The 25600-nt window shown below is 38.9% G+C and overlaps 1 protein-coding gene across 1 annotated transcript; it reads left to right on the top strand.

Annotated features, from left to right (window-relative positions):
- Positions 1-611: 611 nt before the first annotated feature.
- LOC113053412 (mannosyl-oligosaccharide 1,2-alpha-mannosidase IB) lies at positions 612-24605 on the top strand. The gene is made up of 10 exons (XM_026218408.1): positions 612-750; positions 3110-3190; positions 12264-12358; positions 13084-13207; positions 13274-13367; positions 18373-18488; positions 18625-18844; positions 19122-19294; positions 22052-22167; positions 22548-24605. The coding sequence occupies exons 1-10, from the start codon at positions 643-645 to the stop codon at positions 22678-22680; spliced, it is 1260 nt and encodes a 419-aa protein (XP_026074193.1). The 5' UTR covers positions 612-642; the 3' UTR covers positions 22681-24605.
- The last annotated feature ends 995 nt before the right edge of the window (positions 24606-25600 follow it).

Below are 25600 nucleotides of genomic sequence, written 5' to 3'. Positions count from 1 at the left end.
GTTAATTCAGCCAAAAATGATCCCATAAATGACTCACCCACAAGTTATCCTAGGTGTATATGACTTTCTTCTTTCAGACGAATCCAGTTGGAGTTCTACTAAAAATCGCACTCAGCGGGTGTTGACGTCTCTTTTTTCACCCCTCGGAGCCATGTGAGACACGTTTAGTTTTATTGATGGGTGCTTCTTATTTTTCAGCTTTTTGACTGATGCACTGCAACACCCACTGAGTGCCATTAAACAACTTGAAAGATCAAAGACCATTTTTAATAAAACTCTGACTGGATTTGTCTGTAAGAAGAAACTCATATATGACCAGGATGACTTGAGGGCAAGTCATTTATGGGCTAATTTTCATTTTTGGGTGAACTAACCATTTAATGCATCCTTGCTGAATAAAATTAATTCCCTTCACCAAAAAAAATCATACTTGACCCCCAAACTTTTGAACGATATTGTTTCTTTTGGTCCATTTTCCTCCTTGTGCTCTGCTCTCTAGTTTTACAGTAATAAAGATTTAAATTGCTAGCACCAGAATGGCCTGATTATGTAACTTTAAATGTTTTTTTTTTTTTAATCATTGTGGTGCATATGTATTCAGTAAATATTCATATCCACATTCTCTCCACAGGTAATTCCCAGATGGGGGCCACTATAGTAGATGCCCTGGATACCCTTTACATAATGGGCCTTCACGATGAGTTCAAGGATGGCCAGGAGTGGATCGAGCAAAACTTGGATTTCAGTGTGGTAAGTGGCCGTGATTCTGACATGAACACACACAAGCTTACCAACAACACTTGTCTTTGTATGTTTGGAGGCAAAGCGTGCCTGTTTTTGTTTATAGACACGGATACATCTCAGGGCGCTGGTATTTCACAGTGGTAAACCATATACTTGGCAGCCGGCTGACACAACTGTATTAACAGTCATTCGACACCCCATAATTCCTCAAAGACCTCAGTCCTCCGTGTGTGTGAATCTTTCAGGGTTTGATCAGATTGTGGTGGCACTCGGTGGAAAACGTGTTGCGAGAAAGGAGTTGATGTGACACATCACGTATCCAGGAGACAAGACTGGCGCCATGGAAACAATGTGAACCGCCTCCAGAATTAGCCAGTGATGTTGAGGAAAAAATGGCAGACAAAAGAGATGTCAGAGAATGAAGCGGGGGATGGCGAGTGGCCCCAGGGGCCCTGTGTCTCCTGCTCTCCGTCTCTGTCTGCATTCACGTCCTGACCCGTTAATGGGATTTCTCCAGTTTCTCTCCCTATCAGTTGTTTTTCCGGCCTCTCCTCCATCAGATATGGAGAACCTGTATGGTCGTCTTGGCTTTATCACCTCTCTTGTGTCTTTGTGTTGTGTGATTTTTCTCCCGTCTCCCTTCTGCCACCTTTCTTTGAGCTTTGAGCTCTGTGGGTTTGGTTCATCTTTTTTGGCTTTTCGAGCAGTGACCTAATTTCTTCTCTCTCCCCCTCCTCACTGTTACATTTAGACAAATATCTTACAAAGCATGTGCACTCTGAAGGATAGCTCATGCTTGGACCGTTGGGTCTGGCCATAGAGGGTTCAGCAGGTCACAGCAGGATGGATGTGTTGGGTGGATTTTTGGAGGAGGGAAATAAACCACAAAGCATAAGCGAGGAAAGGAAGCATGTGCAAAACACGTTTCCACAAAAATATTTTTTCAACAGGTAATAGTAAGAAATGTTCCTTGGACTGAAAATCTAGCAAATTACTAGAATGATTTTTGTAGGATCATGTAACACTGAAGTCTGAAGTAATGGCTGCTGAAAATTCAGTTTTGCATCACAGGATTAAATGACATTTAAAAATAATAATAATAATATTTTTTTACATTTTACATTACATTTTTTAATAATATATATATTTCCATTAAAATTTTTGATTTTATAATCAAATTAATAGTTCACGTGACATCAGTTTTTGTCTATACAATAAAAATCAGTGGTGTCCAAAAGCTTCTGTTTGGACCCCTGATGACTGTCAAAAAAATGTGTACAATGTGTTCCACGGAAGAAAGAAATGCACTCCCCTCTCTCTTTCTCTCTCTGTGTGTTTCTGTTGTGATGATGGATGAGTCTGCCTGCCATCATCAGCATTAATCACAGCTGTTAAACCAAAAACTGAATTAATGGACCTTGGTCAGGGAACGGTCATATCTGAATTAATCTGGTGCACGTTTACTTTCGTCAAAATTAATAGACATGCTAAGTGAATACTAAGTGGAAGGGGTTGGTTGAAGCATGTTCATGTCTTGTCGAATTAGTGTAAAACACAGTCGATGAGATGCTTTAGCTGCGTTAGGTTCGAAACTGAATAACCTGCTTATTTTTCATAAGCAGCATAAAAAAAAACAGGTGCTGTTTTTAGGTGCTGTGGATTATGGGATTGTGACGGGGCTAAACAGGATTTCGGGAGCTTGTGTGTTTAGATTTGTTTTTCTGCATTGGTTGAATTAGTTCCTTTGCTATTCCAGACTTAGAGGGTGTGTGCTATTAGCTGCTGTTTGCGGTGTGATCTTTGTGCAAGTGGAAAACTGCTTTATGGTAATTTTCTCTAAATAAAGGTAGAAGCTGACAAGATGGATGTTGATGATACAAACACACACACACACACACACACACTCTGCTCCAGTATTCATTTCAGTCTCACTGAGAGATTATTGGATCAGCTTTGATGTAGATTTGAAGTTCATCTGGGAGCTCTTCATGGCTGTTATGAAGACATTTCATGCACATTAATAAAGCTGCTTAAACCGTTGTTTGAATTATATATAGCGCAAGGGTTGTTCTGAAAATAAAAAGAAATGATTTCCCCAAATTTTTAATAGCACTGTTCCCCTTACAATCTCAAAATGATCATCTATTTGAATATTTTGCAATGAACTTCAAATATATTGTATTTTGTGAATGTTTGGGGTCAGTAAGTATTCTTAAAACATAAGACAAATACTTATAAGGTTTATATTCTTTATTATTTTTTGATTCCAAAAAACATGACATACTTGGGTAACTGAGGACCCTGAAAAAGTAGTCAATCACTGTTCTGCTCTTACTCTTTCTCATTTTTCCCTCTGTTTCTACAGAATGCAGAAGTATCGGTCTTCGAGGTCAACATCCGCTTCATTGGAGGCCTTCTGGCTGCATACTACCTCTCTGGACAGGAGGTATGCTGCTATCATTGCTTATTGATTTTCATTTTGTTTAATTTCTGTCTGTGCTGTTCAATTTCATAGCTATTTCAGATGAGGAAGGTTTGTGCAGGCAGCCACACAGATGAAGATCTGGACCGAGAGAGTTTATCTTAGGGCAGTGATGTTGGCTCGGAGAACTAAGAACAGCTTTTTCAGGGGAAATAAATGTCCCTCTCTCAAGCCCATGTTAATTAATGTTTCCCTTCTGTCTTATCTGCCCATGGACATTAATGGAGAATGACACACATAGTCTCTCTCTCTCTCTTTTCTCTTATCACTGGGCAGCATATCTCTACCACTGCATATCACTGTGTTCTCCTCTTAGTCTGAAGGTGAAATACAAAGGAATTAAGCTGCAGCCATGCGGCACGGCCTCATCGCCGCTCCACACACTTCATTAGATGTATTTAGATACTGGACGTGGAACTCGCCACACTTGCATATAAATTCATGCCTGCCTGCCTCTCTGTCCCAAGTGACCTTTTGTTCCTTCAGTCCAGTGTTTTGACACGCCTGGGCGTCAGGCCTCAGTGCCCAGTGCAGTCACACGTGTGTGCTGTCACATACACACACGGTACAGCTGGGGCTGAATGTTGGAGGCAGAGTGTCCAATGTTCTAGTGCTTGTATTTCCTGTGCATTTCCTGTGATTAACTGTGCATTTATATTTCTCTCCTTACTGTAGTTTTTTTAAATTCCTATTTTTTTATAATAGGGAATATTACAGATTTTTTATCTCTGTATTTTAATATTAGCCATTTATTGGTTTTCGTTTGTTACAATTATCTGTGTTTTGTTATCACCCAGAACTACCTTTTATTTCAAGGCCTTAATTCCTTACAGTTATTTGAGTCACTTTTACATAAAGATGTGCATACTCTCCTGGTAGATACGGTTGCTTCAGCATTATGGGAACCGATGCCTCTTTCTCCATTGACAGCTATTCAAAAGCCTTTTCGAAAGTACTGAGTGCCTGCCCAAGAGCAAAGATGACAGTTTTGAAATTGCTTTCTCACAGGGGATCACGCAACAGCCAAGCGGTTGCCATATGATGTATAGGGATGCTAATGAAAACCTTTCTCCAGGTATTATACTCTACATCTCTTTGGTGCAGGCAGAGTTTCTCTATGTACTGTATGTCCCCTGTATGCAGTAGAGGTAGCACGGAGCAAAGGTGTCATAGAATGAAAGGCCATGCCTCTTTAATAAGAGATTTTTGATCGGGCAAGATAGAGAAAGCCATCGGGGGATGGAGGGAATGAAAGAGGGTCCAGAGTAGAGAGAGTTGTGGACTGGACTGATGTGCAGCTGGTTTTTCTGGAGAAGAGCATCTGATCGGAAGAAAACAGAAGACTCCATACTTTTATCAGCTCTGGAGGTTATCTCTCCTATGCAAGACCACATCCTCCATCCTTTCTCTTTCTCTCTCTCTCTCTCTCTCTCTTATCAGCCGGATCTGTGCAGTGATGGATGATGTTTACTCTGCTGTTCCTCTGTCCTTTCTTCCACTGTCTTTTGGTCTTCTTGTATTCTCTTTTATACTTTCCTTTCATCTCTTTTTTAGTCTTTCCCCCTTGTTCTTCAGATCCTCTCACCCCGGTATCTCTTGACAGTGTTGTTTGCTTCATTGACAGCCATCCAAAAGTAGTTTTTAGTATAGTTTTATATATATATATATATATACATCACTTTTAAACGAATATAAATTATAAACTTAATCAATCAATGAATCCACGGATCACATGTGTACTGAACTGTGGAGCCTGGTTCGAACAGATCAAGGATCACCTGCGATTCGGTCAACCCTTGGTGTGTTCTTTTCTGAGAATAGTTTTTTTGTTTGCAATGTTTTGTTTTATTTTTTCTTATTCACTCATATTTTATGCCCACAAATAAAGGGCCTTCACAGAGTTAAAGGGAACTTTTATTTAATCATAATTTAATATTAGTATAATTATTCTTAGGTTAGTAATTAGTCATATTATTTGAATAAGATTTTTTTTTTCTGAGGTTAAGACCCTTGTAGAATAGAATTTCCAGGTACCTCACCAGTAAGCCGGAAAGTTTAGATGACTTATAGATGTCACATCTAACTGTAATTTTCTTGTAGATCCAGACAGCGCTTTTCTTGGCTTTGAAAGGAAATTCAGTTTCAATCAAATCTAATTATCAAATATAATTTTTTTACCTTTTGCTCCTGGAGAAGCTCAGACACTTTGGCATTCAATTCGTTGTGAGATGCTTCCATTACTGTGTTTGACAGCCCAATTACTGCATGAATCAGTAGATTTCTCCAAATGCAGTGCTGTCGGAGGTTTTATTTCTTAAGATTCCTTCAAGCCATATAGGATCATAGACTGTAAGTTACCAACATGGGCAAATATTTGTTCTTTGTCTTGATTTGCACATTTATTCCATGCAGAGATGGTGTGAGGAAATGGTGTTTACTCCAGCTTTCTTTCTCTCACCCTCCCCATCACTCTCTCTCTCTCTGTATTGATGCGCTGTCCTGTGGTTGTATATCCTTCACAGTGGTAGAGAATATGCAGTGCCACATTAGGGAGCAGTGCACACTTCTGTTGTCAAACACGGATCTCATCAAAAGCAGAAGAGAGCCGCAGCCCTGGGCCCAGCAGAGACCACATAAGGACAGAGATTTAAGAGGGATTTGATGGATGAGAAAATGTTTATCAGATTCTCATCTGCGTGTTTGATGTGCTGTAGACTTTGGTCAAGCCATCACCTATCAAATCTCCTCTTGAAATACAAATGACTGGGCTTTCTAGACTGATATTTTCTTAGAAACATATATGGTTTTTCAGCCCTTGATCTGTAGCTGAGATTGTGTCCAAAACACTCTGGAAATTGCCGTTTTATGATCTGTTAAGTTAACATCATTGAGCGACTAACAGGTGGTTGTATATGGATAAGTTGGCTTTGTACATGTAAACCACCAGTGATAGCATTTAGTTTGAGATCCCAGCTGTGGTTTGGTTTGCCACACTCATCAATGTAAAATGAGACCTGCCGTATGCTGGGTTAGCTGAGAACTGAGACTAAATAATTTAAATGATTTCATCCCAAATCATACTAAATAAAATCATAGTAAATAAAATGATTTCATCCCAATATCTCAAGTTGGACATATGATGGAGTATTTCTATGCCTTAGAAATACACTCCATCAGGATTCATATAAGTAACAGGAAGTTTTTTTATTTTGAGTATGGCAATGCATGATGTCATAAAAGGCAGAATTCCTTTTATGGTCACTTTTCCAGGAAGTGCATGCACACACATCAACCAGAGCAAGAGCAACAGCACACGCATCAGTGTGCTTCAGTCGGGTTACGGAAGTTGTCGGGATCTGATTTTGGATCTTGTATATATGACTGGATCAGATTTTTAGCCACAGTTAATTTAAAGGTTTAGTTCACTCCAGAATTCAAATAATTTCCTGATAATTTACTCACCCCCATGTTATCCAAGATGTCCATGTCTGTCTTTCTTCAGTTGCAAAGAAATTAAGGTTTTTGTGAAAACATTCCAGGATATTTCTTCAGATAATGGACTTCAATGGGTTGAAGTTCCAAATTGCAGTTTCAGTGCAGCTTCAAAGGGCTATACACGATTCCAACCGAGGGGAGAGGGTGAGAGTGTCTTATCTAGCAGAACAAAACAAAAAAAATTTACATACTTTTTTTAATCACAAATGCTCATCTTGCAGTCCACAAATTCACACATTATGTAGTCATGTTGGAAACGTCACGTGTGTCGTAGGCGGAAGCACTGACCCAGTGTCTACAAAGCAAACATGCAAAGAAAGTCAAACGGCCTTTACAAAAAAGGTAAAAACAACGAAGTCTGACAATTTTGAAGTTGGAGGAGAAAATGAGTTTTTCACCCTACCTTTTTAACCGGAATAAACAGACGAGGAGCTAACCGCATGTGACCTTTCCAATGTGATTATGTAATGCATGAAGTTGTAGACTTGCATCACAGAGCTAGTGCAAGATGAGAATTTGTGGTTAAAGAGTATATAAAATATATATAATTTGTTTAATTTATATTTTAAAATTTTCAATGACCGTTCAGATCATTTTGCTGGTTAAGGCCCTTACACCTTGACGTGGGATCACATAGAGCCCTTTGAAGCTGCACTGAAAGTGCAGTTTGGACCTTTAACCCATTGATCCCAATTCAAGTCTTTTATATGGAGAAAATTGTATTCTAATGCATTACAGTAATGGGAATTTGAGGGAAGTTTGCTTAATTCTTTTTCAGTAATGTAGTATTTGTTATATATTATTCTGTCCAGATGCAATAATTTTATTAAAACATTCCATAAATTGAGTAAAGCACAGTACCATCATGTATACGTAATTTAAAAATATATTATATTGCTGAGAGATTTTTAATTACCACTAGGCTTAAATAATGCTAAATAGTGCTTAAATTGTGAAAAAAAGCACTGAATTCATGATTAATGAATCTGAGGAATCTCCTGAAAAGTAATCATACGTAGTTCATTCAAGAAAAGAGAAGCTTCTTAAATTAGGTTTGAATCTTCTTTTATTATTATTCTTGTGCATTCGGAGTGTTTTTCCATGTTGACTCTAAGCTCTATAGCTCCTACATTGTCTCTTCTGAAGCCATGCAGTTTATATATAAACCTGGAGCAATCATTTTTAAAAAAGGCAGAATATGTGTTTGAAATGTAAATGTAGAAGTGCACTCACTGTCTCTATATGCTTTGAGCAGATGAGAAGCATTTTACTAAACATTCTCACAGATGACAGCCTAATTTCTTCATTAGACGACATCTCTGATGCTGTGATCTGATTGGCTGGACTTGCATTAGATTGGCTGAGTTTGTGCCTTGGTTTGTGCCTTGATTGGCAGCTCCCAATTGTGCTGCCATGACGACGAATAGAATAAAAACCAGGCAGAAGGTTTGTCATAAAAGACTGCAGATGCAAAAACATACTGAGACCCAGAGCAAGAGAGAGGGCAGACATCCAGCTTTAAGCCTGCAACCCCGTGGATCCCTCTATACAAACACTCAATCCCTCCATTTCCAATGTGTTCTCCATAATCTCTTTACATGCTTCCATTAGACGTTTAAGGAACATCTCAGACTGAGGTTTCCATAGCGTGTGTGTGTGTGTGTTTGTGAACCGAGAGCAGAAGCTGTATCGTGGGGAATGTCCATGGTCATATCCTCATATGTGTAATAACAGGATCATCTCTGGTGCTTATGATCCGCATCAACCAGATTTGGCTTCAGCGCCGGAATCTGCATTCTGGGAATTGCACACACTCACAAACACACGCCACTCCAACTAGTAATCCCGAGAGAAGCACTCATTCAGTCTAAATTAGGCTTCTATCTTTCTCTCTGCCTGTGTCTCACTTTTCTGTTTTCACATCATTTCTGTACTGTCACCCTTTTCTTGTTATCCTAAATAAATTGCCATCTGAGTGACCATTTGCACCTGGTGCAAATAGTACTGGACACGGACAGCATGGCAATTTGCACCCCAGTAGTCTGCTAGAAACAAATAACTAAAAAATAACAGGGTTTTTTTTTTTTTTCTGTTTTTTAGGTTTAAGAGAAGTGGTGAGAATGTGCAGGGGTATTTTGCATAAAACAACCCAAGGTTTAATCCAACTTATAACATTTCTTTATCTAACCCCTACTTGTTTTTCTCCTCCTAGATATATGCTACATAATCTTAGTTAACTGTATGTACAGTATATACATTGTTTTTTTTAAAAAGAAATAAATACTTCTGTTCAGCAAGAAAACATTAAATTGATTAAATAGTAATGTATATCACGAAATATTTATATTTCAAATAATTTTCTTTTGAACTTTCTTTTCAAAAATCCTGAGAAAATATAGCATGATTTCCTCAAAAATATTAAGCAGCACAGTTGTTTTTATCATTGATGATTATAAGAAATGTTGCTGAATAAGAACAGTGTTTTCTAAAGGATCATGTGATAGATACTACTGAAAACAGCTTTGCCATAACAGGAATACATTACATTTAAAATATATCCCTTTTTTATTTTTGTAGAAAGACAAGCATAAAAATAGCTGAAATCAAAATCTTAAATGTCACAGATGTATATTTACGTTGTAATCCACTATTTTATAGAGGGCGGTCAAAATGACAATTTTCCCCTGAGATTTGGAGCCAAATTACAGGGGTGTAAAAATGACAGGGGTTTAAATTTTTAGACAGACATCGGTAGGTCTTTCAGTACAATCTGTTGACTTTAGCAATCTTTGTTGCCTTATATCCCAATTGTGTCTGTTCAAAAATGGCAAAAAGCACTGTATCTGATTTTATTTTTATTTTTTCCTCAAGGATTCATGCCTGTAATTCAAGGAGTATTAAATATTTTTTAATATCCTTTTAGATTCTGGTTCATAACAAACTTTACTTTTGGTATATTAACCTTAAAGGACCCACGGTATATGTATAATTCTGTTGATGGTAGGCCTGTTGCGATAATTACTATATTTACTTATCGTATGAAATATGGACATATTATATGGACGCAATATTGACCAGTGTCTTTACATGTTTGTTCAAAAAATATTTAAGCTATCCCACTGCATCTGTCCTTCAGGTCAATTCATATGTTCGTGAAACAGTTTGCGATGAAATCGATATCTTTGTCGTAGTATCATTTCAACATTTAAGGGTAATTCCCAATCTCTATGAAATGAAATCAGCTTCAGTGTTACCCAGGTGACACTTTATGAAGTGGCACTCAAAGTTATATTAAATTTCAACAACACAGACTGGTTTAATGATGACTACTCAAAGACAGTTCCTTGCTGCCACCTATTGCTGTAAAAATGTAACAACATTTCCTGATGAAATTCCTGTGCAAACAAGCACAAGTAATATAGTCTCGGTTTGCCAGTACCTACCACTGTGAGAAGACTTTCAGTCATTCAGTGTAAAATGAGAAGCAAATTAACTGACTCTCACCTACATAATATCCTGACTTTGTCAGTAAGTCAGCTATAGCCCAATTTGGAAAACATTTGAAAAATATCTCTCATTAGAGGTAACTGATTTTGCAAGCATATAGCTGTGTTGCTTTTCTATTGAATAGCTTTATTAGGCATTGAACTCTATTGTACTATAAATGGTAAGTGTTTCTATGTTTTCTTTTATACCATAAGTTTAACTGAAATATCAAACTTTGAAAATAAAACTGCATTAGGTCAAATACAGAGTAATGTTTTGTATTTTATTAATTCATTTTAAAATATTATGAAACTTTTCATTTTGATTGAATACAGTCTGGTATAATGTAGTGTTTATTTTCGGCCTGCGGCCCTCAATCAAGTTAGATTTTTGGCCCATCGTAGAAAAAAGTTTGGCCACCTCTGGCATAGAACATACCGGTCTGAGTGCCATAAATAATATATTTTTTAAAGTTGTCATGCCTGTAACTCTTAAAGTATTCAAGATCTGTTAATATTCTTTGGTTGAGTCTACCTTTTTCTACCTTTTTTTCTTTGTTCCCCAAAATTTTCTTTTTACTGTAAATAAAGTAAATTTTAAATTGGCTCCTAATCTCAGGTGAAAATTCTTCAAAATATACACGTCTGTGACATTTAATATTTTGGGTTTCATCACTGTTTGTTTGTCTTTCTACAGAAAACTATTAAAAAAATAAAAAAATTGGAACCTCTGGTTAAGTTGACACAAAATTATCCATCTGCCTTTTTTTGTCCCCAAATAGGGTTTTATTTAGCATGTTTTCTTTTTACTAGACCTTTTGTAAACACAGCATTGTGGTATTTCTGTCTGTATGTGTGTACATAGGCTGTGTACACTCCTCACACTTCTATTCTAGTGAATGGCAGAGCATTTTAATAGACTCCACGTCAGTGGCGTGCACATCTGTAAAATGGGCCAGAAATAAAAACCTTTGCAGTGTCTCGGGCAGCTGTGCGGTTTGTCTAATAAACCAGAGGCCTTTTCCCTGCTACGGCTTCATTTAATCTTCCATCCTAAAAACACGATCAACCGCACTGCTCCGGCTCTGACATGAGCAACAGATCTTACCCTGTTTAGAGGAGTCTGGCTGTGAGTCATCAGCACAAGATATTTCCAAGGGATTTTTGCTGAAAAGCACTTAGTGGGATGGCAGACGGTCTCGCCGAAATTATGATGACAGTACTTTTGTATAAAAAAAAATTGATTGGTGCTCATTTGACATTGACGACTCTAATAATCTGTGCTGTTGGAAAGGTGAAGTCAGTCTTTCTGTGTCTATGCTGATATATGTCCATGAAGTCTAAATGGACTTGAGTATTCAAGAGATGCTTTTATCCAACTTTTAACCACCTAAAGCAATCCGAGTGGTTTGAGAGACAAAGAAAGAAGGAAAGAAAGAAAGTTGTCACCACTTTCTCATCCTCATGACAAAAACATGTTGTTCAGTCATTGTAGCCTGTCATAAAGGATAGGCCCATCTTCTTTTTGAATGTGGCCAGTAGTTGTTGTTAAACTGCAGCTGTTGGAAAAGATTGTCTCAGCTCAAAATGTGAACTTTATGACGAGGCCAAACAAACCCCAGTGCATCATCTCTATTCAGACAGTTTGTGAGTAAATACATTCAGGTGTTGTTCATTGGGTATTTATTCGGTCTCAAATGTGTGTTCTCACTCACTCACTCTGGTGTGTGTGTGTGTGTTTGTGTGTGTGTGTGTTAGGTATGCAGAAAATCTTTACAGGAATATAATAACCTTTGAGAATGTAATGGCACAAAATCTGAACGTGGAGACTTTTCATGAAAAATGTATCAATCTTAATGGTCCTGAATACATTTTCATTATGTAATTATCATTATTATAAGCCCCTGACATGTTTTTGTGTCTCACCCACACAGGTTTCTTTTTTTTTTTGTTCCCTTGAGCTGACTTGATTCTTTCTGTCCACCTGTGTGCTTTGCTTTGTCTCCCTTGTGGTTCATAATGTATTTCTCTCCTCTGTATGTCTCTGTCTCTTTTAGGTTTTTAAGTTGAAGGCTGTCCAGCTGGCAGAAAAACTGCTTCCTGCCTTCAACACCCCAACAGGCATCCCTTGGGCCATGGTCAATTTGAAGAGGTATGTTCCATACTCACCTTCTCTTTCATGCCTTCATCCTTTCAATTATTTTTTCTCTCTCTCTCTTTGCTTCTTTTTTCTCATGCTTTCTGTCCTCCACTCATTGTCCTGATGGGGGCTGCCACATAATGGAAAGCTGTTAGACCTTGTGCATCTATGAAAGTCCCTGTGGCTTTCTTCCCGTTTAACTCGACTTTCCACATAATTTCATTAGAATGAAATTGAAAATTGCACAATTAATCTGCAGAGCGCATTATGAATTTACATGAAGATTTTTTTTTGTGTTTGAGGAGGGAGGAGGGTCAAATCCAGTCTGACACGGCTTTTGTGAATTAATTGGGTGTTTAGAAGAAATTGCTCAGGAACAGATGAGACCACCGCATTTTGGGTGTCTTTAATCCGGAGGGGAAAAAATGACGCTGTTTTATTAATCTCCATGCATGTAGAGCAGCCTCTCACAGTCTACACACACACTCTAAGTGATTGCTGTGGATACGTTCTGCATGGAAATGAGAAATACAAGCAGAGCACAGGATATTGGACTTAACAGGGGAATGATGGACGGAAGTGTATCTGTTTGGAGAGGGAATGAAGTAATTCGACTTAAATGAGCTTGCTGTAATTCCTCTTTTGTATAAAGGTGTATAAAGGTGGATGTTTGCTTTAGGCTAATGATGAACATATTATATGTAAATGTCATGTGTTTCCCCTTCTGTCTGTTTCAGTGGAGTGGGGCGTAACTGGGGCTGGGCTTCAGCTGGAAGCAGTATTCTGGCTGAATTTGGGACACTGCACATGGAGTTTGTGCACCTGACATATCTGACTGGAAACCCTGCCTACTATCAGAAGGTATGCTTGAGTGTTGTGTAGCTGTGTTTGTGTCCTGTTGTGAACTCTGTTTGTGTTGTGGTTTAGGTGATGCACATACGGAAACTGTTGGCTAAGATGGACAGACCCAACGGGCTTTACCCCAACTACCTGAACCCACGCACAGGACGCTGGGGCCAGCGTGAGTACCTCCCACTTACATCCTCTCTTCTGCAGAAACATCTCTCACTTTCCACAAAAGGCATTTTGTGAATTCTCACACACTATGAAATGAAGAGGGTTATAGACACTCGCAGCATGAATTTGAAGCTATGCTGGAAGATTGCACACACGACTGCTGGGAGAAATGATGCTTTATTAGTAGATGGAAGAATTTCCTATTATTCCTAATATTATCCCAAGAAACATTTGCTATTATAAATGTTGAAAACAGTTATTCCTCTTATGATTTCTGTGGAAACCATGATAAAAAAAATTTTCAGGATTCTTAAATGAATAGAAAGTTTGAAAGTACAGCATTTATTTGGGGGGAGACTTGAAAGATAGTGTATATGACTAACAAATGTAAGATATAATGACAACTTGGCAATCTGAAACACACTGGATCCGACCCTGCAGGCCGTTCTTATTTTTGAGCCCTGTTTCTGTATTCTTAATTCTGCAATAATCGTAAGAATGGATTCAGGTCCAAAATATCACTCTGCGAGGTCTGTTTATAGACACAGATGATTTTCATAATCCCTCTGCCTGGATTTATTATTCTGTAAATGTGAAATACGACAATGGCAGTTTATCCTCATCTCCTCACTGATCAACGAGCTTTAATAAAGATGGGATGTGAGGAAGTTTCTTTCTTTATATGTAATTAGTAATTATGTGTAGTGAAAACACTCCACTGTGTTTTAACCAACTCTTAATTACTGAGAGAGATGAGGGTTTAATTAATGCCCTGCCTCTAAAGGCTAAACCTGATCAACACTGTGTGAACAAAAACACTCTCTCTCTCTTTCTCTCTCCATCTCTTTCTCTCTCTCACTCTTTCTCTCTCTCTCTCACACTCACTCTCACGCTCACACACATACACACACATCTAAAAGACCAAGTCCAGTAAAGTGTGAGGGTGTGTATGTGTGTGTGTGTTTATCCAAAGGGGTAGAATATAATGAAGTTGCACTAGTGATCTATTTTCTAAATGAAAACTCGGAGTGAGTGACAGGCCATTACAGCCGAGTATTATTCCCTCTCCAACACTGCATCTGCCCTGTAGACCCTTAAAGGGACATTTCCAAAACATTCATGTTCTCTCGTCATTTATTCTCCCTTCATTTCATTTCAAATGACTTTCTGTGTGTTCAGAAAAATTTTCAAGCTGCTATTTTCTATACAATTAATGTGAATGGGGACCGTGTATCACATACAGCTTGGACATTGTTCTAAACATCTCCTTTTGTGTTCCAGTCAAGTAGGATGCGTCAGGTACTGACAGAACATACATTTTTGTGTGAAGTTCTCTCTGTCCACGTCTCTACAGCTTCACCTCCAGGAGCCTTTAGGTTTTAGATCCACATCTCCTCCTCAACCCGTCATTCTCTCTCCATGACCTGTCCATTTACTGTCGGCCAAGCCTCTCTGTAGAGATTTCCCGCCTGGATCTTTGATAGTTACTCAAATCCACCCTGCTTTGAGGGCATTTACTTTTCAGCGGGAGGCGTTAGGGATTTGTTTTTGATTGGCAGAAGTGAAAATCCAGACATTCGATGACTGTCAGCCATGCCAGAGTAGGCTGTGAAATAAAGGCTAAGATGAGTCGGAACCATCTCTGCTTCATTCAGTCTTTCCACTGCCACAGCTTTTCTTTTTTCCTATGCACATCAGACCATCTATTTATTAATCATCACCATTGGTAGTGTTTATGATTTTATTATATTTATTAGGATTTCTGCCCGCTTTCTTGTTCTGTACCTTTTTTCTATATTTCTTTTGCTGTCTCTGAGCTTCTTTTTTCTCTTTCTGTTGTTTTCAACCTGTCAAAATTTTCACACTGTCGAGATCCACACATTCTCCCTGAACTGTTTCTTATTATACTTCACATTTTTCTAGCTCTATTCAGATATAGTTATTGGTATTGCGTGCAAAGGCAAAAATCACTTAAATCGTAACCTAACTCCTCCTGCACTGTTTGTCTTTGGGGCATAAATGATACATATCCATGACGTTGAGTAAAAATGTAATATTACTTTATAGCAATATTTAAAAAATATATATATTTATTTTTCAATTTGGGACATCTGAGCCATATCTGGGGACAAGAGACCTTGGCTCTTTTGAATTGACACTGTAAGCAGTGCCTTAGCAACCACAGAATACCTTGGCAACCACATGGCCACACTCTGGGAATAACCTGCAGCATTGTTTCGACAGCTTTTGCACTGACATTTTCTGCAGAAAATGTAAACAATATTTCCCCCTCATATTCCAACATATCCCACCTCTTGCGGCAGGACGGACTATTAAGAGTTCCTTACAAATGGTCTGTGATTGGACATCAGTCTCTCTCTCTCACTTTCTATTTAGTTGTTTTTTCACCTACCTTTTTTTTTCTTTCTGGTTGAATAATTTATCTCCGCTTCTCCATCTTGCCTCTACTAGGTCAGTCCCTCATATAAAATACATCTTTTACTTTGTCTCAGTGTCTCTGTAAAGGATCTCTCATAAAGTGCCTCAGCCTCCTGCCTTGTTGCTGCCTCATTGATTTCTTGGGCTCTCACTCTGACACTTGCGAGTTCATACCTCTCTCTTGTAAACCATCACCTCTGCATCTGTTCCCCACCCCCAGTCTCCTCTAAAGACCTTCCATTATGGCTTTTGGTAGTCGTCTCCTGAACATTTGCTCCCTGCTAGCTCTCTCTCAGCAGGCTGAATGCAGAACTGCTCGCTAAACCTTGGCAGAAATGAGCTGTGACAGTGCTAATTGGCTCCTCCCTCACTCGTCCATGATACTATGTACAGCAAATGTACAGTATATACTCCTCTGCCTCCTGTACACATCATTCCTGTTCTCCATGGAGTTGTGTCCTGTCCGTTCCCTAGATGGATTAACAAGCTTTAATTTCTCTCAAATATTGTTCACAAATCTGTCTAAATCTGTGTTAGTGAGCAATTCTCCTTTGCCGAGATGATCCATCCACCTCACAGGTCTCACCAAATACTGACTAGATTTCGTACCCCCCAATACAGTAAAACTGCACATTTTAGAGGGGGCTTTTATTGTGGCCAGCCTAAGTCACACCTGTGCATTAATCATGCTGTCTAATCAGCATCTTGATATGCCACACCTGTGAGGTGGATGGATCATCTCGGCAGAGGAGAAGTGCTCACTAACACAGATTTAGACAGATTTGTGAACAATATTTGATAGAAATAGGACTTTTGTGTACAAACAGTAGAAAAAGTCTTAGATTTTTGAGTTCAGCTCATGAAAAATGGGGGCAAAAACAAAAGTGTTGCATTAATAATTTTGTTCAGTGTAGATAGATAGGCCAACAGATATAGATTGAAAGACTGGGTGGATGTATACAGATGTTCAGATGTCATAGATACAGATTAGATCTGTAGACAGATTAAATGGCTGAACGGACAGACATATAGCATAGATAATTAACATGGATGGATAGAAGAACCGATAGAAACTGGTAGATACAGTAGATATAGAAATAGACTCAAACTCCTTTTGCCCACTTGACCATCACAATTCAAGGTCAGCTAACTACGAAACCATGGCTCCAACCTAGTGCCTTTTTTTATAAATATCTTTAGTGTTTGTGTCCATGTCTTCAATATTTCTATGTTTTAATTTCTACAGCTCTCTCCAACAAGTCAACACAGATTGTTTACATGTTCTGTTGTAGGTTCCCATTACGAGCCATTACTGGCACAAATGACTCCCAGCCTGTCAAACACTCACACTTTACACACACTCACTCTGCAGAGTCATTAGCCATGTCAGAGTGGAACACACACTCTATGGCTGTGTTTATAAGTGATTAGGTGTGTGCTGGGGTGTGTCCACGCTGGATAAATGCCCGCAAAAACATGCTTACTTGTACATTTTTATTGTAATGAGGGTCTGTGTCAAGCCTGAATACACTTTTATAGCAGCATTCGGGCACATTAAAATACTGAGCTTTGAACAGAGTAACCAATACTGAGCAAGCAGAATAAAAGTAAGCATCATAGCAGGCCTGTCTTAGCTCCAGTTGAATGCATTTTCACAAAATTAGGAGTTTAAAGGGTTAGTTCTTCCAAAAATGAAAATAATGTAATTAATAAATCATGTCGTTCCAAACCCGTGAGACCTACGTTCATCTTTGGAACAGTTTAAGATATTTTAGATTTAGTCCGAGAGCTCTCAGTCCCTCCATTGAAGCTGTGTGTACGGTATACTGTCCATGTCCAGAAAGGTAAGAAAAACATAATCAAAGTAGTCCATATGACATCAGAGGGTCAGTTGGAATTTGTTGAAGCATCGAAAATACATTTTGGTCCAAAAATAACAAAAATGACGACATTATTCAGCATTGTCTTCTCTTCCCTGTCTGTTGTGAGTGCGTTCACGACGCTGTTGATGTATGACACTGCCGACTTGTTTTCTGGTGCGCCCAATAACAAAGATAACATGTCAGCAGCGTCACTGCAGTTTTTTGAATGCGCTCACAACAGACCCGGAAGAGAAGACAATGCTGAATAAAGTTGTTATTTTTGGACCAAAATGTATTTTTGATGCTTCAACAAATTCTAACTGACCCTCTGATGTCCGATGGACTACTTTGATGATGTTTTTCTTACCTTTCTGGACATGGACAGTATACTGTACACACAGTTTCAATGGAGGGACTGAGAGCTCTCGGACTAAATCTAAAATATCTTAAACTGTGTTCTGAGTTCTGATGAACGGAGGTCTTACGGGTTTGGAACAACATGAGGGTTATTAATGACATAATTTTCCTTTTTTGGATGAACTAACCCTTTAAAACTAGGATCTAATTAGACCAGTTTTGTAATTTTGAAGAATTTAAAAATCTCACTTATCTAAAGATAGTAGTGTATGACTACTAAAAGTGAATATTGTGAAAATCTGAATTCTCAGCTCCCCTCGTCTTACCTTGTTTCTCTCTCTTGCTCTGCAGATCACACCTCAGTAGGTGGACTGGGTGATAGTTTCTATGAGTACCTGTTGAAGGCCTGGATAATGTCTGATAAAACGGACACAGAGGCACGCAAGACCTACGATGATGCCATCGAGGTGAGGGCTGCTGGTTGCCATGGCAATTAGTGTGGTGTTTCGTGCTGCATCATTAGTTCATTCTCTCTCTCTCTCTCTCTCTCTCTCTCTCTCTCTCTCTCTCTCTCTCTCTCTCGCTCTCTCTCTCTTCCTACAGGCTATCGAGCGCCACCTCATCCGGAAGTCCAACGGTGGCCTTACTTTCATCGGCGAGTGGAAAAACGGCCACTTGGAGCGTAAGATGGGTCACCTGACTTGCTTTGCTGGGGGAATGTTTGCCCTGGGGGCTGATGGGTCGCCGGATGATAAAGCTGGACACTATCTGCAGCTCGGAGCAGAGATTGCACACACCTGCCATGAAAGCTACGATCGCACTGGTTAGTGAATAAGAGGGGACAAGAGAGAGATGGAGGGTATAAAATAAACGCATTAGATCTTTGGACTCATTTGTAGCATGGTTTTGTTGCCTTGGTAACACTACAGGTTATTTTCAGAGTATGGCATTTCTGTTTCACATAATTTGACTGAAAGACATCGATGGGTTGCAGCTCAGACGCAACAATCTTTTCGAAAGATAGTTTCACGTTTACAGCACCATGAGAGACAAAGGTTGAACTACTAGTACTAAACGCATAAACCTTTCATTGTTTGCAGTGCTGAAGCTCGGTCCAGAGGCCTTTAAGTTCGACAGTGGGCTGGAGGCAGTGGCTGTGAGACAGAACGAGAAATACTATATCCTGAGGCCTGAGGTCATCGAGACGTACTGGTACATGTGGAGATTTACCCACGATCCCAAATACAGGCAGTGGGGCTGGGAAGCTGCGCAGGTCAGCACCTTTCCATTCATACACATTTGGTCATTTTACTTTTTTTTTTCTTTTTTTACTGTAATATGTATCTTTTTAAAAATCGCAATTTTTACTGAATAGTGAATATTGGATGAATATCAAATGTATAAAATATCCTCATAAAGGAGTGCCTCCAACTAAATATTGGATTTTTTATTGTAGAAACTGCTTTCCAAGATTTGCGATTACTTTTTGCCATCATATAATAGCGAATTTAAGTGATAGCACTGGATGACGGCAATGATTTAAACCTTTAAAAGCCCTTTTTAAGTGCACTTTCCAATAAAGGTCCCGTCTATAATCTCATGTAATCCCTCAAAATAAATAGTTATCCATATTTCATACTCTGCTTTTAAAAAGTTTGGATGCCTGTATTCAATAAACATCACAAGTGTTTCAACGTTGGCAAAAACGGTTTGGGATTTTGTTTTTATTTGTTTCAGATTTTTAAAATCTGCCATTTATTGGCTATCGGCCTTTTTGTTCCAGCCAGAACTTCAATATCAGTTTAACTCAGTTTAACGTAAGATAAGAGTCTCAAGTGGTGCCTGTGCAAAAATCACCAGCTCAAAGCTAGGGCACAGGGAACACAAACAGGACTGGTATCTCGAGCCATCAGGGTTCAGCTGGATATCAGAGACAGAATAAGGTCAGACGGTGTGTGTGCGGCACAGGATGTTCTTAGGATCTAAACCCACATCTCATCTCTTTGGTATCCATCTGTAGTCCCAGTCGCTCTATCTGTGGCATCTTTTTGCTGCTCATAGTAGTCATGTCACTTATCCAACTTTATCTGTTTATCACTGTTTTTTAGATCTATCCTTTCCTCTATTTTCATGTTACTCTTATTCGGGTGAGATCTGGGCTGTGTAGACCTGTAAGGAATGTGTTTGTGTTTTTAAAGTGCTCTTGAGAATGGATTGTCATTGGGTTCTCTCTGATTGGGTGTCATTGTTCTGCCGGTACAGTACTGCTTCACTGCACTTGGGCTTCTTTTGATGAGCCGCTGGGTGCCTGGGCTCTTTCTTTTCTTCTCTTCTTCATTTTCACCCATTTCTGTAAAAGGAGAAAGAGAACAGAATAAAGCTCACTTGTTCCCAGTCACTAAAATTCCATTTTTCTTTTAATTTGATCGTTTTCTGTCTCCAGCTCTCTCTCTGTGCCCAGTTTCTTTTCAGGATCTCAAGAATCTCTTCTCTTTGTGATCGTATCACTGTTCTTTGTGCAGATAAACGGTATTATGTTTATCAGTTTGGAGTCCACTCTTATCTCCGGGATCGGTTAAGAAAAACAAAACATGTCATTCATCAATTAGATTTAAAAATATGTTTTTAGTTGTTTACATTTCTTTATTTTATATATTTTCTTATTATAGAGTTTGATAGATTTGGTAAATCTTTTTTAAAGTTTGGCCATCTCTGATTTATTTACATAAAAAAAAAAAATAAAAAAAAATCCATTGTTTTAAATGCTACACGTAAATTCAGGCTTCATGACAAGGTATAGGATTGAAAAAAAATGGAAAGGGATTTTGAGATTGGCTAACGGTTATAATTAGTGTTTTTAAAGATATTTGATCTAAATGGAAAATCGAGGAAATTACGCTGCAAGTCATGAGTGATTCTCTGTTGAATGGGTTCATCGGAGGCTGGTTCAGGCCAGCTGCTGTTGTGTTAGATCCGTGTGAGGTGAGTCCTCCGTGTAGCAGCTGTTTCAGGCTGATCTGCTCCAGGTAGGTGAACACATCATGCCATGTTTTCTTGGCACAGATGGCTTGCATCCCTCTTGCCTGCAGAGACTGGAACAGCACTAATGGAGCATTATTGGTTCTTGGAGAACAAGGCCAGAAAAATAGAGCGGCTTCATATATATTCTATTTTTGGCTTGTCATTACTGCGAGTACACAGTCATGCATTGATTTGATTTTCAGTCATAAAGTGGCGATTAGAACAGGGTTTCACTTCATAAAGCACATACTGATCTTACCGAGCTAAAGCACAGGAAATGGTACTTCTGGAACTGAGCTAGCCTGAGTTACTCACCAGTTGGATGGTGACTTTATCAGAAAATGCAAGATATCGTATGGTTTACTCAAATTTTAAGAACAATAGTCTGGTCCTCACTTATGTAAGATATGTGCATAATTCAAATCAAAGACATAGTCATGACTCGAGCGTCTTTTAACAACCATCAAACGTTCATCTAAGGTGCCGGGGTTTTCTTCTTTTCTCCAGAACATCACATTTGTGGAGAGATTTAGCTGGAATATTCAGTTGAAAAAGTAAACCAAAATTCAGGAAAATATAAACAATGTAGTTGTCATTGGGACATATTATATTATTATAATTATATGTAATTGTATAGATACACTACTGTTCAAAGGTTTGGGGGTGATGGTGTTTGGAAAATATACAGTAGCATAATACAGTAAATTAATGTTGTGAAATATTACAATTTAAAATAACTGTTTTATATGTAAATATATTTGAAAAAGTAATTTATTCTTGAGTTGGTAAAGCAATTTTTTTTCTGCATCACTACTCCAGTCTTCAGTGTCACACGATCCTTCAGAAATCATTCTAATACACTGATTTCCTGCTCAATAAGCATTTCTAATCATTAGCAGTGCTTAATATATTTAATGCATCCTTGCTGAATAAGTATTCATTTATTTCCAAAAAAAGAGCGAGAGCGAGAGCTCTTATTGACTCCAGACTTTCTCTGTGTTTTCTGCAGGCTATAGATAAATACTGCCGAGTAAGCGGAGGATTCTCTGGTGTTAAAGACGTCTACTCCTCCAACCCCACCTACGATGATGTCCAGCAAAGCTTCTTCCTGGCTGAAACGCTCAAGTAAAAATCATTTCCTTTACTAAAATACAATGTGCTGAAGCTCTGTTGTTAAAGTTGCACTACTGTTTCAGTTCATTATGCTAGTACACATTATTATTGTCTATAAAACAATGAAATAATGCTCAGTTATTACTGGAATGGTTAACATAATGCAACATATGGCTAACGCTGTGAAAACAGTGACTGTCAGCTAAACAAAGTGGAATTTGCAAAGTAAATTAGAGTGGAAAGAAATTCCAGCCAGTCATTACTGCCACCTGCTGGTGTCAGTGAAACAGTTCCCCAGCACCAGATGTGTTTGAATTGTATACATCAGATCCATGACCCAGTTTGGTGCCAGTATCATCTTAAATGTATGAACCTTGCGTGTGTTTTTGTAGGTATCTCTATCTACTTTTCTCCAGCGATGAGCTGCTGCCTCTTGAGAGCTGGGTGTTTAACACCGAGGCCCATCCTCTGCCCGTCCTGCACCTGGGCAACATCACCCTGCCTGGCAGCGAGACCCAGCGGTAGAGCGGACTCACCCGGGGGGCGCTCTCCCCCTCGCTCGCCCCTTTTCTAAACACCTCCCTCCTTGTGAAAGACAGCAGCTGCCAGTGCAGAGGAGAGGAATGAACTGTACCTCCCGGACTGTGAATCAAGGGACTGCAGTGAACAGAAGGGACCAGAACAGACCCATCTCTCTTTATCTATGTCTCTCTCATATATTCTCTGAAGGACAGACTGCTGGATTGATCGTGTCTCTCTCTCTCTCTTATGGCCGTTGGTCTGACATGTCCGTACACACTGTACAAGCATTAGCGGACTAAATGACCTTCTGAAATAGTGGTGTGTTTCTCACTTGGGGAAGGATTTTAACAAGTTCATTCACTCGTTCTTTTTTTTCCCCTTCTCTCTCTTCAATTTGGTGGCATTTCATATCATCAGCTCAGTGCTAAACCACTTAAAACGATGGATATATGGTTCTCTGACCAGACCGCCTCTTTCTGAGCTGGGCTCCTGGAGATGCCAGATGTTGGATGTGACCTCCCGTGAAATCTTTCTCCAGCCGAGGCTGAATTTAGGCCAGAAGCACCCAGGAATGTTCTTTTCTCCAGAATTTCTCTTTAAACAGTCTCTCCGGTGTCTCTTTTAAGGTTTTCGGGTAAAAATGGACAAATGCTGCTATCGAACAGTTGCTGCCTGTGACACAGTCACCACCGTCATTCCAGAAACCTGCGTTTTCTGCATTGTTCCAATCCCATCTTTTTTTTTTTTCATCCATTGTGAATGCCCGGAATGTCATTCATACTGCATTCTGAAATAAGGATGGGTCGATGTTTAATTTTGCAACAATTGAGTAACTGTAACTTGTGGGTAAAAGTCACAGTGCTTTAGATGCTAATGCTCATGGCCATCACAATTTGTTTTCATTTGTCGATAGATCAGACCAGATTCTTTCAACAGTCAAGATTTACCACAAACTGTAGCCAACAAGGTAGAGATTTATATATATGGGGTTTAGACTTGATCAAATACACTGTGTGCCCTTTACAAGACACCCAGAGTAAACAGAGCACAAAAAACTGCAAGGATTTTGAATATAATTTCATAACAACTAAGCCTGTGACATACGATGTTTTAGACCTGGGAATACTCTTGAACTGAGGTCAAAGACTTCTGTTGGTCATTCCGGTTTCTGGATGTTTTCATTAGTCAAATGCATACTTCTGAATATTTAATGTGAAGTTTAACATGACTTATTCAGTCCCGGGCTGTAAACGCTCTGGATGTCCCTGGACATGTTTTCTGAAACACGGTGGTGGCAGAAAGGGAAACAGATTTCAGATATCAGATGGTTAAACAGCCTGCAGCCAACATCAAAGTATTTAGTTTGATTCGATTTGATTTATTTTGTTTAATTGACCTTCAGTCAATATTGATTCAGTCTCTTTGGAAGATGTGCTCCTCCTCATCCTCAGAACGTTTCATGGATGATGGAAATCCTAATTATTTGATCATCTCGGGTAATGAAGAAACTGTGAGAATCAGTCGGTCGAAAAGACTGGAGGATCACTGATGGGATGCTGGGTGTCATTGATCAGCTTCCTTCTCTTTTTATCCCATAATTTCAGTTCCTGTTTGTAAACCTCTGGTCCCTCTGGTCCCAGTCTGAGGGAGATGTCTTCTCCTCCTCTCTAGATGGCAGCAGCGCTGTCCGGCTGCTCCTGTGCATCTCATTTCTCTTTTCTTTTCTCCCAGTAACATGACTTTGACTAATGACCAAGCCAACACTTGTCCCTGTTGTTGCTGGGTGAGTTTTGACAAACTGTCTAATGTATTTGTATTTTTACTGAGAAAAATAAAATAAAATAAAAAAATTGTAAATGTTTAAAATGCCACACAAATTCAATAAAGATTAAAAAAAAGTGACCGGAATAAAACAAAACAAGCTTTTATTGTCAGGTCTTTTCTTGCCGATTCCTATAAAAGACTTTTTATAGTTGAGTTTCATAGTTTCCAATTTCTAGATCTAAAACATCTCTCGACTTTCACGTTCCTGTTGTGAATATAATTTCCCATTTATGTTCACGTAGGGCTCAAAGAATGAGCCGCATTCGTACCACAGGATTGATTTGTACAGTGTAATATATTATAAGAGACAAACAATTTATTATAAATATTGATGCTTGACATATGGAAATATGCTCCTGTGATCTCTTAAAAAAACATGTTTTAAATTATTCACCCATAATTATGAATGAGTGGAAACATGGAAAATCATTGGTCTAAAGCTCTAGTGACCCTGTGCAACTGTTCTTACACATAGATAGAATCTAGCTACAGCATGTACATTTCAGTTATTTCAGTATTCATGTTATTGATAGAGGCTTTATCTATTTTAAGGCCGTGCTCCTTTACTCTTGGCAGCGCACATTGATATTATAGGTCATGGTGAACTGGTCCTGGCACATTACCCCGCTCTCAGTATACACGTCATCACCATTGCAAACAGTATTTCACACGTGTGAGCTTGTTATTCCCTCTCTTTTGCAGACGCAGCAGATTTGAGGGCAAACATGAGGAATGTCCGTTTGTTTGTTTGTTTGTTTTTCTAAGCTGTCCTCTGTCATTGAGCTGTCTTGTCTGACCACCGTATGACAGGACAGGATGGATGGATGGCAAAAGCAGGAGGAAGAGGTCATGAGCCGGGTGTCATTTGCCCTTTTTCAACAGTCCCTAGTGACACAATGTGACCCAGGAGTATCATCTGCTGAACAGACGCTGAACTTTGACAGATTTCTCCTTCCACGCATGCACCCGGGTCCGAGACTCTATGGAAACTCTAATGGAAATGCTTGTTTTTTTTTTTTTTTTTACATTTTCCTAATTTAATAAAAAATAAAAAAATAAATTAAAAGACTCCAAAAAAAAAAAAACCCTGATCATCATG

This window comes from Carassius auratus, chromosome 34 (assembly GCF_003368295.1).
Source record: "Carassius auratus strain Wakin chromosome 34, ASM336829v1, whole genome shotgun sequence".
NCBI classification, from domain to species: Eukaryota; Metazoa; Chordata; class Actinopteri; order Cypriniformes; family Cyprinidae; genus Carassius; species Carassius auratus.
Note: the sequence above shows the minus strand (reverse complement) of the source record. Positions and strands in the feature narration are given on the sequence as shown.

Coding starts and splice junctions, on each gene's coding strand:
- LOC113053412 (XM_026218408.1), top strand. CDS start 643: ATGGGGGCCACTATAGTAGATGCCCTGGATACCCTTTACATAATGGGC. Junction 13,368..18,372: donor CACAGGACGCTGGGGCCAGC/GTGAGTACCTCC, acceptor CTTGCTCTGCAG/ATCACACCTCAGTAGGTGGA. Junction 18,845..19,121: donor TGAAAGCTACGATCGCACTG/GTTAGTGAATAA, acceptor CATTGTTTGCAG/TGCTGAAGCTCGGTCCAGAG.